Genomic DNA, 13,351 nt, shown 5'->3' with positions numbered 1-13,351 from the left:
TCTTCTGAAAATAATGGCCAATTCTAGAAATTATATTTGATATGTTATTCCATTAAAATAATATTGAGAGGGATGCCTGGGTAGCTCAGCAGTTTAGTGCCTGCCTTCAGCCCAGGGCGTGATCCTGGAGTCTTAGGATCGAGTCCCACATCAGGCTCCCTGCATGGAGCCTGCTTCTCTCTCTGCCTATGTCCCTGTGTCTCTCCCTCTGTGTCTTTCATGAATAAGTAAATAAAATCTTTAAATAATAATAATAATATTGAGAAATAATACTTGATATAAATGCTGTTAATTGGAATAATATGGCAGTTAATTAAGCTTCAAAGGTGTTTGAGTCTCTTTTTTTTTTATTTCCAGCTGTGCTAGTAAACTGCAGCCTACATTTACATTTATAAGATATAAAAACAACAAATTGTTGTATCCCATTTTCTAGAAATTGGCTCATAGTTAACACTATTTGTCCAACTGTTTTGCAAGAATTAGCATGATAAAAACAGAACTAATTTTGCAGATTTAATTATATTTTTGCTGTTATAATAATCTTTCTTGACTTTATTTTTTAACTATACTTTGTTTCCTAAATTCTGTAAATCAAGAGACAACTTCATATATTTGTTCAAGAGATCAAATGCCTACTTCATGGCACTTCAAACACAAAACATTTTGGCTTATCAAAGAAACTACAGATCTTGCTACCCTTCGTTGAAAATTTTAAATATACAAACAATGCAATAAATCCCTTTTGGGATTTGGTAAAGAAGTTAAGATCTTGAGTTCAAATGAACTACAAAAACCCTTTGCATTGAACAATGTATTCAAGTTTGAAGGATTTCAGTAGTTGAATGCCCTTAGATTCCCCCTATACACCCCCACCCCATCCCCAACCTCAGTTCTTATTCTGTTAAGTGACATCGAAGCAATTATAATCTTATAATTGAGGAGAGACACTTTTCATCTGTGTAGGGACATACTTGATAACTAATGAAAGTAAGATACTCTCCCCAGAAAAATGCACAGGCACATACAGTTGTGCACGGTATAAAGGAGCCTGTAGACCTCCTCAAGAGCTTTCCCTTAGGGCTTTTCCAGTAACCCAGACAGCAGCTGATCCTGCACCAGAAAATCACCAGTCACTTAAAATTACAACTGCCTCAGAAGAGAACTCCATCCAGACCTAATTAAATCCTGCCTGCAAAGACTGATTGTCCTCCCCTCTGTCCCATGTAATTCTGAGACTCACCCTCATACTCCCAATGTAATTCTGTGACTATGTTCTTACTCCTATTGTTGCCACTGGAGTGACAATATCTCATTTCCATTTTTCCCTCAGTTACAGCACAGATCTGTTTACTTCCCTTTACTATCGATTCCTGTATCATCCCCATAGTGTTCTCTGCTCCCTCTCCCTGATCTAAAGCCCCACTTCTCTTTTGCATCTGCAGCCACTCTATACACATTTTAAAATATGTCCATTGTGTGCTCTGGAGGACCTTTCCATGGTTAATGGATAATGAACATTCCCTGTAGCTCTAAAGGTGAGGCTGTTCACTCTTCCAAATTCCAGCTTACTCCTTCCTCTTGCTCTTAGATAACTTACTTATAAAAGTCACTTCTTAAGAAATCTGGGTAGCTCAGTTGCTGAGGGTCTGCCTTTGGCTCAGGTCATGTTTCCAGGGTCCTAGGATGGAGTCCCCCATCAGGTTCCCGCAGGAAGCCTGCTTCTCCTTCTGCCTTTGTCTCTGCTTCTCTGTGTCTCTCATGAATAAATAAATAGAATCTTGAAAAGTAAAGTCATTTCTTTAAAGCTCATTTCTGGGATTCCTGGGTGGTTCAGCAGTTTAGCACCTGCCTTTGGCTCAGGGTGTGATCCTAGAGACCCAGGATCGAGTCCCATGTCAGGCTCCCTGCATGGAGCCTGCTGCTCCATGTGTCTCTATGTCTCTAAGCCTCTCTCTCTCTCTCTCTCTCTCTCTCTCTCTCATGAATAAACAAATAAAATCTTTAAAAAAACATAAAGCTCATTTCTACCACACAGTTGTATCAGCAGAGTTGAATCACCACATTTGAAGAACAATATTGTGTGCAATACTTTACATCATTAAAACATGTTGATTTTTCTGATACATACTTTGCTCGTGGGAGACCAGAATTACCTACAAATATCCATTAAGTTTTCTTTTTCTTTTTTTCCCAATCCCTAGGCACCCTGAACTGTTTCACACGTGGTTGGCATATACACCCCTTTATCCTGCCTGGGGCTGCCTGGGGCTTCCAAATCTGTGAAGCTGGGGCCCAGCACCAAGCACCTGCATAGTCTTCAGTGAGGAGGGGGCCCACCCACCAAAAACCATCCTGAGGCAGCAGCTAAAGATTGGCAACAGTCTGTCCCAATTTGGACTTGCTGCTTGATGAAGACCAGGGCATCTTCAACAGTGAGAGGTCCCTCATGTCTCATTAGATGCAACTCCATGCAGCCAGCAAGGCCCCATTCAATCACAGCAGACCAGTATCCCCCAGCTCAGCCTTCAAGGGGATATGCACATTTGTGTAGCTAAGTGCTTAGAGATAAGCAGATGCCTTTGATCCCTAAGATCTTGTTCCTGTGACCAGACCTCTCCAGATCCAAGTCCTGCTCCAAGTCCTCAGTGACCCTGCATTGTTTCTACATAAACTGTGAATGAATATTTGTTACTGAGTGAAGTACAAACTCTATTGCATAATTCTACTTGAGGCGGAGAAAAAAAATCAATAGCCATATAATAAACATACTTACAACAATGATGTTTTCTATTAGAAAATACACTTTAGGTTACTGTTTATGTCATTGAAATTGAGTTCTGAAAAAGTCTATTTGTCCTCAGCAACCTCAAGCTAAGTATTTCTAACAGTGTTCTATCTTACAATATTTTGGATTAACTATAATATCTGCATTCAACCTGGCCACATTTTTATCTATACAACATAAATAGTGTTTATATATTTGATTATCCAATATAACAGAAGTTCTACAGTCAGAAGTAGACTAACTACAATTGTGTAATTTATATCTACAGAGATCTTTTCCACACTTTATCTACGAGCAATATTGAAGACAGCTGGTATTATTTGTGTAACCTATAAGCTAGATATATTTCTGTACCACCTTTTATTCTTTCCTGTACATCTTGCACAAAATATATATTTTGGGCTAATTTTTCTTAGAATTCCCCAAATACTGAAGTATTATCCTTTGATTAACTTATAAAACACACATATTAATTTTAAAATCATAAAGCAATACAATAATACATTTAATGACTGATTTTTACATGGATTATGAAATCTTACAGGTAAAACACTAAGAAATGCTCTTTATATTTCAGTTTGCTCCTGGTAACTTAGTCCTGGATCACCCTATCACATGGTGAGGATTCTTTATTTGGCAATGTCCATTGACTAAACACAATAACATATTGATTTAAACTGCCAGAGAAATGTGCCAAGAAGTCTAATGTTTTGGAAGCCACTGTCTGTCTATTTCTCCCTCTATTTCACTCTCCTCTATTTTTCTTTTTTTAATTAAAGGGACCTTATTCTTACTTTGTCCCAGTTTTGGTAAAGCCAACCTTAGTATAGGCAGGATTCTAGTGAACACATGGGAGTTTACCCAGAAATCTAGACTATGCTGTGTCTTGACCGCCAGAAACTTATACCCAAATGCTTTTACTTCTTAATTATATTTTTAAAGTAATGGGGGAAAATATTCCTTAAATCAGGACTTCTCAATGACTCTTGTGTCACTGACCATTTTGAGGGTAACATGGCACCTTCTCAGCATGCTTTTAAATACATACTATAAAATATGAACATTCATAAAATAAATTAATGTTATTAAAATAAAGTTTTGTCCACCTACATGTCATGAGGGAGTCTGTCTACCTCTGTCTGCTTACACAAGTCAAATGTATTTCAATTAACATTAGGGTATGAGGATGCCTTGACCCAATTATTAAGCCACAAAGTTACATCAAGATACATACCATTTCACTGAAATCTATCACATAACTTACAAAAACTGGAAATGTTTAACCATTTTGTAGAATGTAGAATCAGTGGTACATGCAAATATATAGAGATGAGTTTTAGAACTAGGAAAAAAATAATGGTATGATATCATTTTAGAGTAAACCCATTCATACCTTAATGGCAGTGGATGCAATTTGAATGTGGTGAAGTCTCCGAAGAGTGCTGTCCCTGTCAATGAAATAGGAAGCAGCTAGTTGATGTAGCGTCTCCAGAGTGACCAAAGAGCTATTGGTGCTGGAATCACTTCCTTCAGATCTTTTGCTCAGCTTCCGCTTGTCCACAAAAATTGTGAGTGACTCCTCTCCTGCATTAACAATATTTATAATTATTCCATTTTCCACTTAAAATCAATTTTTCAATTATCTGCAGGTGAGGAAGTATAGACTACAGACATAATGAAACAAAAGAGTGATAAGCAACAAAAGGACAAGTAACTTTTGTGTTGTTCATGGATATTTCTCATGTACTTAGAAAGATACTTGAGATATTGAAGGCTGTAAATGCTTATTTAGTAAATTTCGAATAGCTAGCATTTGTGGAACAATTTCTCTAAATTTTACTGACTTTCTGGGACACCTGGGTGGCTCAGCAGTTGAGCGTCTGTCTTTAGCTCAGGGCATGATCCTGGAGACCCGGGATCGAGTCCTGAATCGGGCTCCCTGCGTGAAGCTTCCTTCCCCCTCTGCCTATGTCTCTGCCTCTCTCTCTCTCTCTCTGTGTGTGTGTCTCTCATGAATAAATAAATAAAATCTTAAAAAAAGATTTTATTGATTTCCTCATATACTTTACCTAACATCTTGTGGCACAAAAGCAAATTAAGAAAGGAAAATATGTAAAATGAAGTTAAGTAGTGTTCATGATATAAGATTGTATTTACTCAGAAATGATTATTGCAGATCAGCATGTCTAATGGAAACATGACCGAACATATTACTAAACACTAGCCATTTTTTAAGAGATTTTATTTTTTAGTAATCTGTACACCCAATGTGGGGTTCAAACTTACAACCTTAAGATAAAGAGTCACAGGTTCTGCAGCCAGGTGCCCCTAGCCATTTTTAATTGAACCTTGAAAATGCAGAGAAAACATACATATGCATATATAGTTGTGTAAATATATGTGAATTAAATTCAGAGGTTTCCTACATGTGGCATTACATAAAAATATTATGTATTAAATAAGCTCTACGGAAATCACTAACCTCCATGGAGGACTTAGGTTTGATAACAGATTTTCAAAGATGAAATTTAAAGTATAATTAAACTGAAATTTTCAGTGTTCAACTGTTGACAAAAAATATCGATGCTATTTAAATTTAAGAACTTGCCATCTTCAGATTTCCATATTCTTGGATATTTATCTAGTACAAAATTGTCAGACTTGTCATTCTTTCAGAAACACTCTGTTCTGGCTGCATTATGCCCACTTATGAACTGGCAAGCCAGTTTTATAAAATACCAAATAAATAAAATAATACTAATTAAAAATGACATATCCTAGGTTATTATCCAATCATAAGTAACAGCTTGTAACAGTAGATAAAGCAAGAGATCGGGTCAACTGATACCAGAAGTAACGTGTTAACAATGTTATTTCTGAAAGGTCACATTCTCAATTTGTATTTGGATCCCGATATGCATACTGGAAGTCAAACAGCCTAACTGGAACAGGTGAAAAAAAAATCCCTCCAAAAATATGAGTAAGTGGGTTAAATTATCAAAAGCATTAGGTTATGTGCATGATAAATAGCTTTCAGGTGGGAACATCTGAAAGAGAAAAGGGAAAATATATGTAAATTACTATAGCAACAAACAAAAAAAAAATCCTCAATAATTATTCATCCCCCGGGAAAAGAGGATAACTAGTATGGAAGTTTCAGTAACTATTATCTCAGAAAGACCAATTCCTCTGAGGAAAAAAAAATCCCCTATGAACCAACTTGTGAGGGAGTACCAAAACAAGCATCCTGTACACGGATGTACAAAGAACAACAGTTCTGTGGTAGTCTAAGAACTCCCATGAGGATCTATCACCTATTCAAGTGCTATGCTCTGAATGTGTAGGTCCTCTCAAAACTTGTATGTGAAATCTTAACCCCCAAAGATAAAAGTATTAAGAAGTAGGGCTTTTGGGAGGTGCTTAGGGCATGATATCAGAGCTCACAAAAATGGAACTAGTGTCTTTATAAAAGAGACTCCAAGAGAGATCCCTTGCCCCTTTGCCATGTGAAAATACAAAAAGTCTGCAACCCTAAAAAGGGCCCTAGCCCAACCCTGCTGGTACCTTGGTCTTGGATTTCTAGCTTCCAGAACAGTGAGCAATAAATTTCTGGTGTTTATAAGCTATCCCGTCTGTGGTGTTTTGTTAGCAGCCCAAATGGACTAATACAACAGACACGTCTTATTAAGCAAGGTTAAAAACCAAATGGCAAAGATCTTGGTAAATGTAAATAAAAAGGAAGCAAAGTTAACAGTCTCGATATGAGATATTGTACAATTTGGGCCAAAAATTATTAAATGGGAAAAAGAAGAACTTTGTATAATGAGTGCTAAAGACTCAAACTTGCCAAGTTGCTTTAATGGCAACACTTTTCATAAAGCAGAAAATACAGGAAATAAAGGTAAAAATAGTACAAGAAATGCAAATTAAAATATATTGATATATCACTTTGCAATTACAGAATTTGCCAAAATCCAAAAGTTTAACAACTTTGCCAAAGCTGTTGGCAAACTGGAAGGAAAGAGGCCCTCTGATGTATTGCTGGTAGTCATGCAAAATGATTTAACTATAGAGAGGAAATTTGGCAATAGTTAACAATAATTGACTCAGCAATCCTACTTTTAAGAACCTATCCCAAAAAATACTGGCTAAATTATGCAAAAGGCTTCTTACTGTGGCTTGCTTTGTAATATTGGTAGCAACACAGATACCTAATCATTAAGAATAAACTATTTTGCTTCTGTACAGTAGAATACAGTGCAGCCATAAGAAAGAAGTGAGAATGATTTAAAACATTTATTCACAATGAAAGTTTAAAGTAATTAGTAAGTTAATAATTTTAATATTATGACTAAAATGAAATTCTGGATGACTTGGCAGTCTTCAGGTGATTCTATTTAGAAAATACATCCAAATATCCAAGTTTAGCCTCCTTGTATCCACAATGTTTTCTACAGATTTCTGTAGATAGAAGGAAGCTTACTTCTTTATTCTTTAAAATAATATCTAATCTCTTCTTCAAATCAGTAATATATGAAATTCAAAATATTAGTTCAATTGATTTATTGGAAATGAGTTTTGCCTTCTGAAGATTCAAGAAAGCCATTTAAATATGTGAAGAGTAATCTTCACTATGTCTCTTTTTGTATAGTAGTGAATTTACTTATCACTGGAGTGCCCAACATGAATTGAAAAGCTACACATCATTGAGAAGTGGAGATAATTAGACCACTACAATGGACTCTTTTACTGAAAATGAGATGCTGGAAGAAGGAAAAATATAGAATGACTTATTATAGTTTAGATGTAAGTGTGCCAACTGCTAGTGCCAGATAGATTTGGGTTTTGATACTGGCTTGTACTTAGTAACTGAATACTCTTGAATTGTATAACTTGACTCAGTTTCCTCTAGTATAAATTGAACATAGTATTCCTTAAAGAGTAGCTAGAAGCATGAAACATTTAATATCTGTAAAGGATTTAGAATACAACTAGACTACAGGAAGAATTCAAAAGTTGTTGGCATAGTATTATTCTCTTTTATTCACCACAATTCCTTAAAATTTAGGATAAAACAACTCATTTCATATATACACATTTCTACTAATTTTAGCTATTTTATTTGTGATGAACAGAAGCCTCCTTTTCTACTTCTTTTACAAATGCATGAACCCTTGTCCTATAATTTGTACCTACACATGGTGAGTAAATAGTCCTCAAAACAATCCTTTAAATACTGTATCCCTCTATACATCTTCACTCTTCAGGTGAAAAGTCCTTAGTGGGACCTCAGTTGAGTCATCCATCACACAAAAGAGAGGAGTAGCATAAACTTGTTTTAAAAGGCAAATTAAAATATTTGATTTAAGAATACTTTACGAATGTTAGGCTGTCTTGTGATAATCTGGAAAATAACACATAACGAGAGTGAGGGGACTAAAATTTCAGAGTTATCCTATGTTACAATTGAATGATAAATGCTAATATAGGTTTTTTTTTAAAGTTTCTTTTTTTTTAATTTTTATTTATGATAGTCACAGAGAGAGAGAGAGAGGCAGAGACACAGACAGAGGGAGAAGCAGGCTCCATGCACCGGGAGCCCGACGTGGGATTCGATCCCGGGTCTACAGGATCGCGCCTTGGGCCAAAGGCAGGCGCCAACCGCTGCGCCACCCAGGGATCCCCTAATATAGGTTTAAGTAATCAAAGCTGTACATAGAGAAACGACGGCCCATCATCATCATCATGAGTAATAATAACTTCCACTTTCTATCTACTGGAGACTTAAAGAATATTTCCTTTGTTTTTCAGAGGCCACATTTGTTTGTAAGGTACAGATAAATGTGTTTTCCTCCTTTTATCCTGAGAGCAAAAATATATTATAGACAACAGAGAAAAATCAAAGGAGAAAAATATTGTAAATCTTTATACACTTTTATTATTAGTTTTACAGTACATGCTTTCTTGTTACTGTTTCAATTTGAAGGAAATATGATATAATAAGAAAAAGGAAAATGTGAGTTTGGGAGTCAGGTGTATGTGAAGGTAAATCCTAACAGTTCATTGTCCTCTATCAAAGACTGCGTGGCGTTGGTAAAGTTGCACATGCCCTTAGCATCCCTGTCTCTAGAACAGAAGCAATATCTTACTCTCATCTGTTTGAAAAAACTAAGCAATGTAATTTCTCCATAGAACTTGGCAGAACACATATACTATGTACAATAAATGTTGGTTTCCTCTCTTTTTCCTTTTTTAATTAGGGCCTAACTGTAAATAAGGAGGTTTTAAATTTTTACAAGTTAACATTTCAGAGAGATTGAATTTCACCACAGGAACCTGGACTTAGTCAAACTTGTTTTCTAGTAGATCTTATAATCAAGATACATGGGATGATTAAAGATAGCAGTTGGCCATTCTTTCCAATAACCTGATAAAGAGAAACCACTCATAAATTGCTTGCAGTTCTTCTCTACAGTAGGGCATTAATCCATGTATATAGTAGCTTTCCCTGCAGTGAAGCATGATGAGGCAGTTAAAATTACCCTAATTGTTCTTATGAATACCATATTTTAAACCCTCATTTACAGCAAACTAGACAACTATGTGATGTAAACTAGGTAGTTTATGCTAAATTTCAAGTGTTATAAATCATGGATTGTTAAATATCTAAGATATTTTGACAAGGCTACTCAATCTACATCACAAACAAGCCTATTTATTTCCTCTAAGAGATCTTCTTGTGTTTTTTTAAATTATATATAACTACCATGTTTTTGTGATGTTTACGATCTTCATAGTCTTAGAAACAGGGTTTTAAGAGAAAAAGAACGCAAAACGAAAGAAGAATACACTCTTAACTTTAACTGTACTCTTTCTCAACTATTCAATTATAAAAGTTCATCAGAATTCTATGTAACACACAATATTCACAATTGAAAACTGAGATATTATTCAATCAACTAAAATTCGTGTTGAAATTTCATTTTTTTTCCTATTTTTTAAACCAGCTGTTGCCCATAAGCATGACATGAGTACCAAAGGATATCCACACATTTTGCAAAAACTAAATGTGATTCTGAAAACGATTCAACATTCTGAGTTTGTTAGAAAGTAAAAAGGATTAATGACTGTGGATATAAAAAGACGTGATTATTTCACACAGAAATCATGCAGCTGTGTCTTTTACTACTAAAATACTGTGGTAGTTTATGGACATTAAAAGCACATATTGAAAGATGCTTTCGGAGAGAATGCAAAACAGAAGACAATAAAACAACATCAAAAAAACAATCATGACTTTAATGTTATCTTACGATCAGTTCATAAGAGGAGATTATGTACATTTGATATGCTATGGACCTCATAGTAATGTAGTTTTCGGTCCTGATTTTCAAATCACTTATGTCCACGAGGAAGAGAAATTTTAAAGAAATTTTGTACTATTATATTTTCCTTGGATTTTATCAATTTGCATTCTCATATATACAGTTATCAAGGACTAATGTAATGCTCTCAAAAAGTTAGAAAAAGTCAAAAAACAATGGATAATAGAATGAGTAAAAGAATCCTAGGGATAAATCAATAATGAATATGTGTCAGATTGCATTATTTTTTGCAATTACTTTCTGCACTACTGTGGATCCAAACATGGATACATGGATTAATGGTTCATTATAGAGAAGAAGTATAAACAGTTCATGAGGGATTCCTTATAACCTGGCATTGGAAAGAATAACATTTGGGTCATTGGAATACATGAAAGCCAGTATGCTATGATCTAGTACGAATTTTGAGAAGCACTGCAAAGTTACACAAATTATTTAGCCTTTTCCCTCTGCCAGGAGGTCAGCATGTTCAAAAGAGAAACTTCTTCAACTTGATTCTTGGAACAAAGTGACACCAGAGCAGACCACAGAGGATCCACAATCATAGCATACTAGATAGGCACAGCCACTGCAGTTAAAATCCACTTGAGGGGTTTTGTTTAGTTTTGTTTTTTATTTCTTTACTGTGATGAAAATAATGTTTATAGATTGGCTCTATTTTATGTTATCATTACTCTGCCCTTGGGTTAGTCTACAGACCTATAATGTATACCATTTCATCCAGACGAAAGCAAAACAAAACAACTATACATTTATGGTAGATGTCCTTCTGGTCATTCAATTTCCTTACACTGGAAAATCTTATTGTGAATGTCGGTTTTGCTTTTGTGTGAGTTTTACTTGTAAAGAAATGCTATTTAGTAGAAATCTTTCCCATAGGAATGCCAATGCAAACATAGATTAAATGTAATTGCTCGTAGGTTTTACTTTGGATGTGTGATTTTAATCCAAAAATGTTATCTTACTTTTTGGTAATAAGAGATCATGTTATGTCTTGGGCTAAAGTCTTATAATATTTTGGGTATAGCTCTTCTTTTGAAATTATATTTCAGTTTTTACAGTGTACTTTGCCCTCACCACTGATGATCAACCTTTCTTAGCTTAACATGTTAAAAGGTAAACATACTGATGAAATCTATCTTTCCACTATTATAGTGTTGCAGAAAAAAGTGTTTTAGAAACAAGCAGACATAAAAAAAAATCAATCTGAGGAAAATAGGCTTCTGACAAGAAACAGAGCCAAATATCTAAACAGTAAAAACAGACATGTTGGCTTAACACCAATTGGCATCTGCAAGATATTATGAGAAGGAAATAACTAGTCTTATAGAGCTTTGACAAAGAAACATAATATGTTTTGCAAAATACTCCAAATGAAAGCATCTGACTTTATGATTATCAACAATTATCCCCCAAAAAGTCTGAAAATACCTTAAACAAAATTTCCCAGCTACCATAATGTTCTCTATAGAACAATGACATGGAAAAAGAGGAACTGGAAATAAAGAGTTTCCATGTCAGATGAAAGTGAATCTATCCTGAGTGAAACACAGTTAAGTCACCTCTCTTTTGAGTTGTTTACAGTGTTACAATGAACATTTTTGTTCCTTATATTATAGACTCCTGCTACTATTTTGGTAAGATTAATTTTCAGAAGTGAGATTTCTAGAATAGTTAAGAACACTCTAAATTTATATAGATACTCTAAACAGTTCAACCTTAATGTGCACATAAATCACCCAGAGATCTTGTTAACATGTAGATTCTGATTCATTAATCTGAGATGAAATCTGAGATTCTGCAGTTCTAACAAGCTCCAAGGTAATGCTGGTGCTGTTGGACCATGAACTACACTTGAGTAATGAGGCTCTAAACCACAGTAAAACTTATTATCAATTTAAATGTCTCTATTTGTCAGTCACCTATGTGTTTTCTTAAGGAAGGTGTTGGTTCTTTGCACTGTTACAGGTTAACTCAGTACATGCTTGTCAAACAACGGACAGATGATTTATCTACCTTGTCGAAGTGCTATAAGGTAAAGAGGAAAAAGAAAACATAATCAAATTTATAAAATACTAAAATGACATTTATCTTTTGACTTAGTTGCCAGGAATGTCATTATTAAAATCCATTGACATAGCAATTTTAATCCTAATTTCTTTTGTTTTATATTTATGACATTTATGTAAATGGTTTCAAATCCTTTTAGTAGATAACTGTCCTATAAAACATTAAAATTTAATTTACATTTCTGTTTTAAATTATGTTTTTAAAAAATTTTATCAGAGAAACATGAGAGATCAGGAGAGAGGGAAAGAGATGAGAGACAGATGGAGACAGAAACGGAGAGGAATAGGTACAACTGACTAATCTTAAGGATTATATCTTTACTTTTAAAAACCAGTGTGGCATTTTTTTCCCCTCTTCAATATCATTATTTTAATGATTCCCCGGGAAGAAGCATCAGAAAAGATTTCTTTGCTTTCAGTTCTTTTACTTAAACCAGCATATGCAATCTAATAGAGGAAATAATTCCATGCATTTTTAGTGAGTATTTCTATTTGCATATGTTTTTAGTAGATTTGCTTCTTTAATTATGTTACAGTTAAACTAAAGCAAAAAGAACTGGTATTTGCTAAGAAGAGATCAAATGAAAATGAGAAACACAGCCATTAATCAATTTTGAAAGAAGGTAGTGTTTGATATAGAATTTAAAACTATCTGTGGACACTTCATACAGAATGTAATTTACATAGACAAAGGTGAGAATTGAGTATTTCTGAAATTAGATAAGGATATTTGGAATCTTACACTCATGGGGATGCAAGACAATTTTTAAAAATTCAATTGTTATTCTATCTATAGTGTATCATACTGCCTGACTTCTGACCTCTGTTCTTCTTCTTTTTTTTAAGGTTTTATTTATTTATTCATGAGAGACACATAGAGAGAGGCAGAGACATAGGAAGAGGGAGAAGCAGGTTCCATGTGGGGAGCCTGATGTGGGACTCGATCCCAGGACCAGGATCATGCCCTGACCTGAAGGCAGACGCTCATCCACTGATCCTCCCAGGCGTCCCAGGACTCTGTTCTTCTTGAAAGAGATACATATGCAAACAGTATATGGTAAAACTTGCAAGCTATTAAACTACTTTGCATCCATAGTGACTTATACACTATG

The 13,351-nt window shown here is 34.8% G+C and overlaps 1 protein-coding gene across 4 annotated transcripts in view; it reads right to left on the bottom strand.

Annotated features, from left to right (window-relative positions):
• Positions 1 to 13,351, bottom strand: part of BRINP3 (BMP/retinoic acid inducible neural specific 3) — a 381,312-nt gene that overhangs the window by 168,971 nt on the left and 198,990 nt on the right. For all 4 annotated transcript variants that reach the window (XM_025991327.2, XM_025991328.2, XM_025991326.2 and 1 more), the window contains one exon: positions 4,179 to 4,369. In XM_025991327.2, coding sequence (XP_025847112.1) covers positions 4,179 to 4,369 — 191 coding nt within the window. The remainder of the gene's footprint in view (positions 1 to 4,178; positions 4,370 to 13,351) is intronic.

Source organism: Vulpes vulpes, chromosome 5, assembly GCF_048418805.1.
Source record: "Vulpes vulpes isolate BD-2025 chromosome 5, VulVul3, whole genome shotgun sequence".
NCBI classification, from domain to species: domain Eukaryota; kingdom Metazoa; phylum Chordata; class Mammalia; order Carnivora; family Canidae; genus Vulpes; species Vulpes vulpes.
This window is presented reverse-complemented; position numbering and strand designations above follow the sequence as displayed.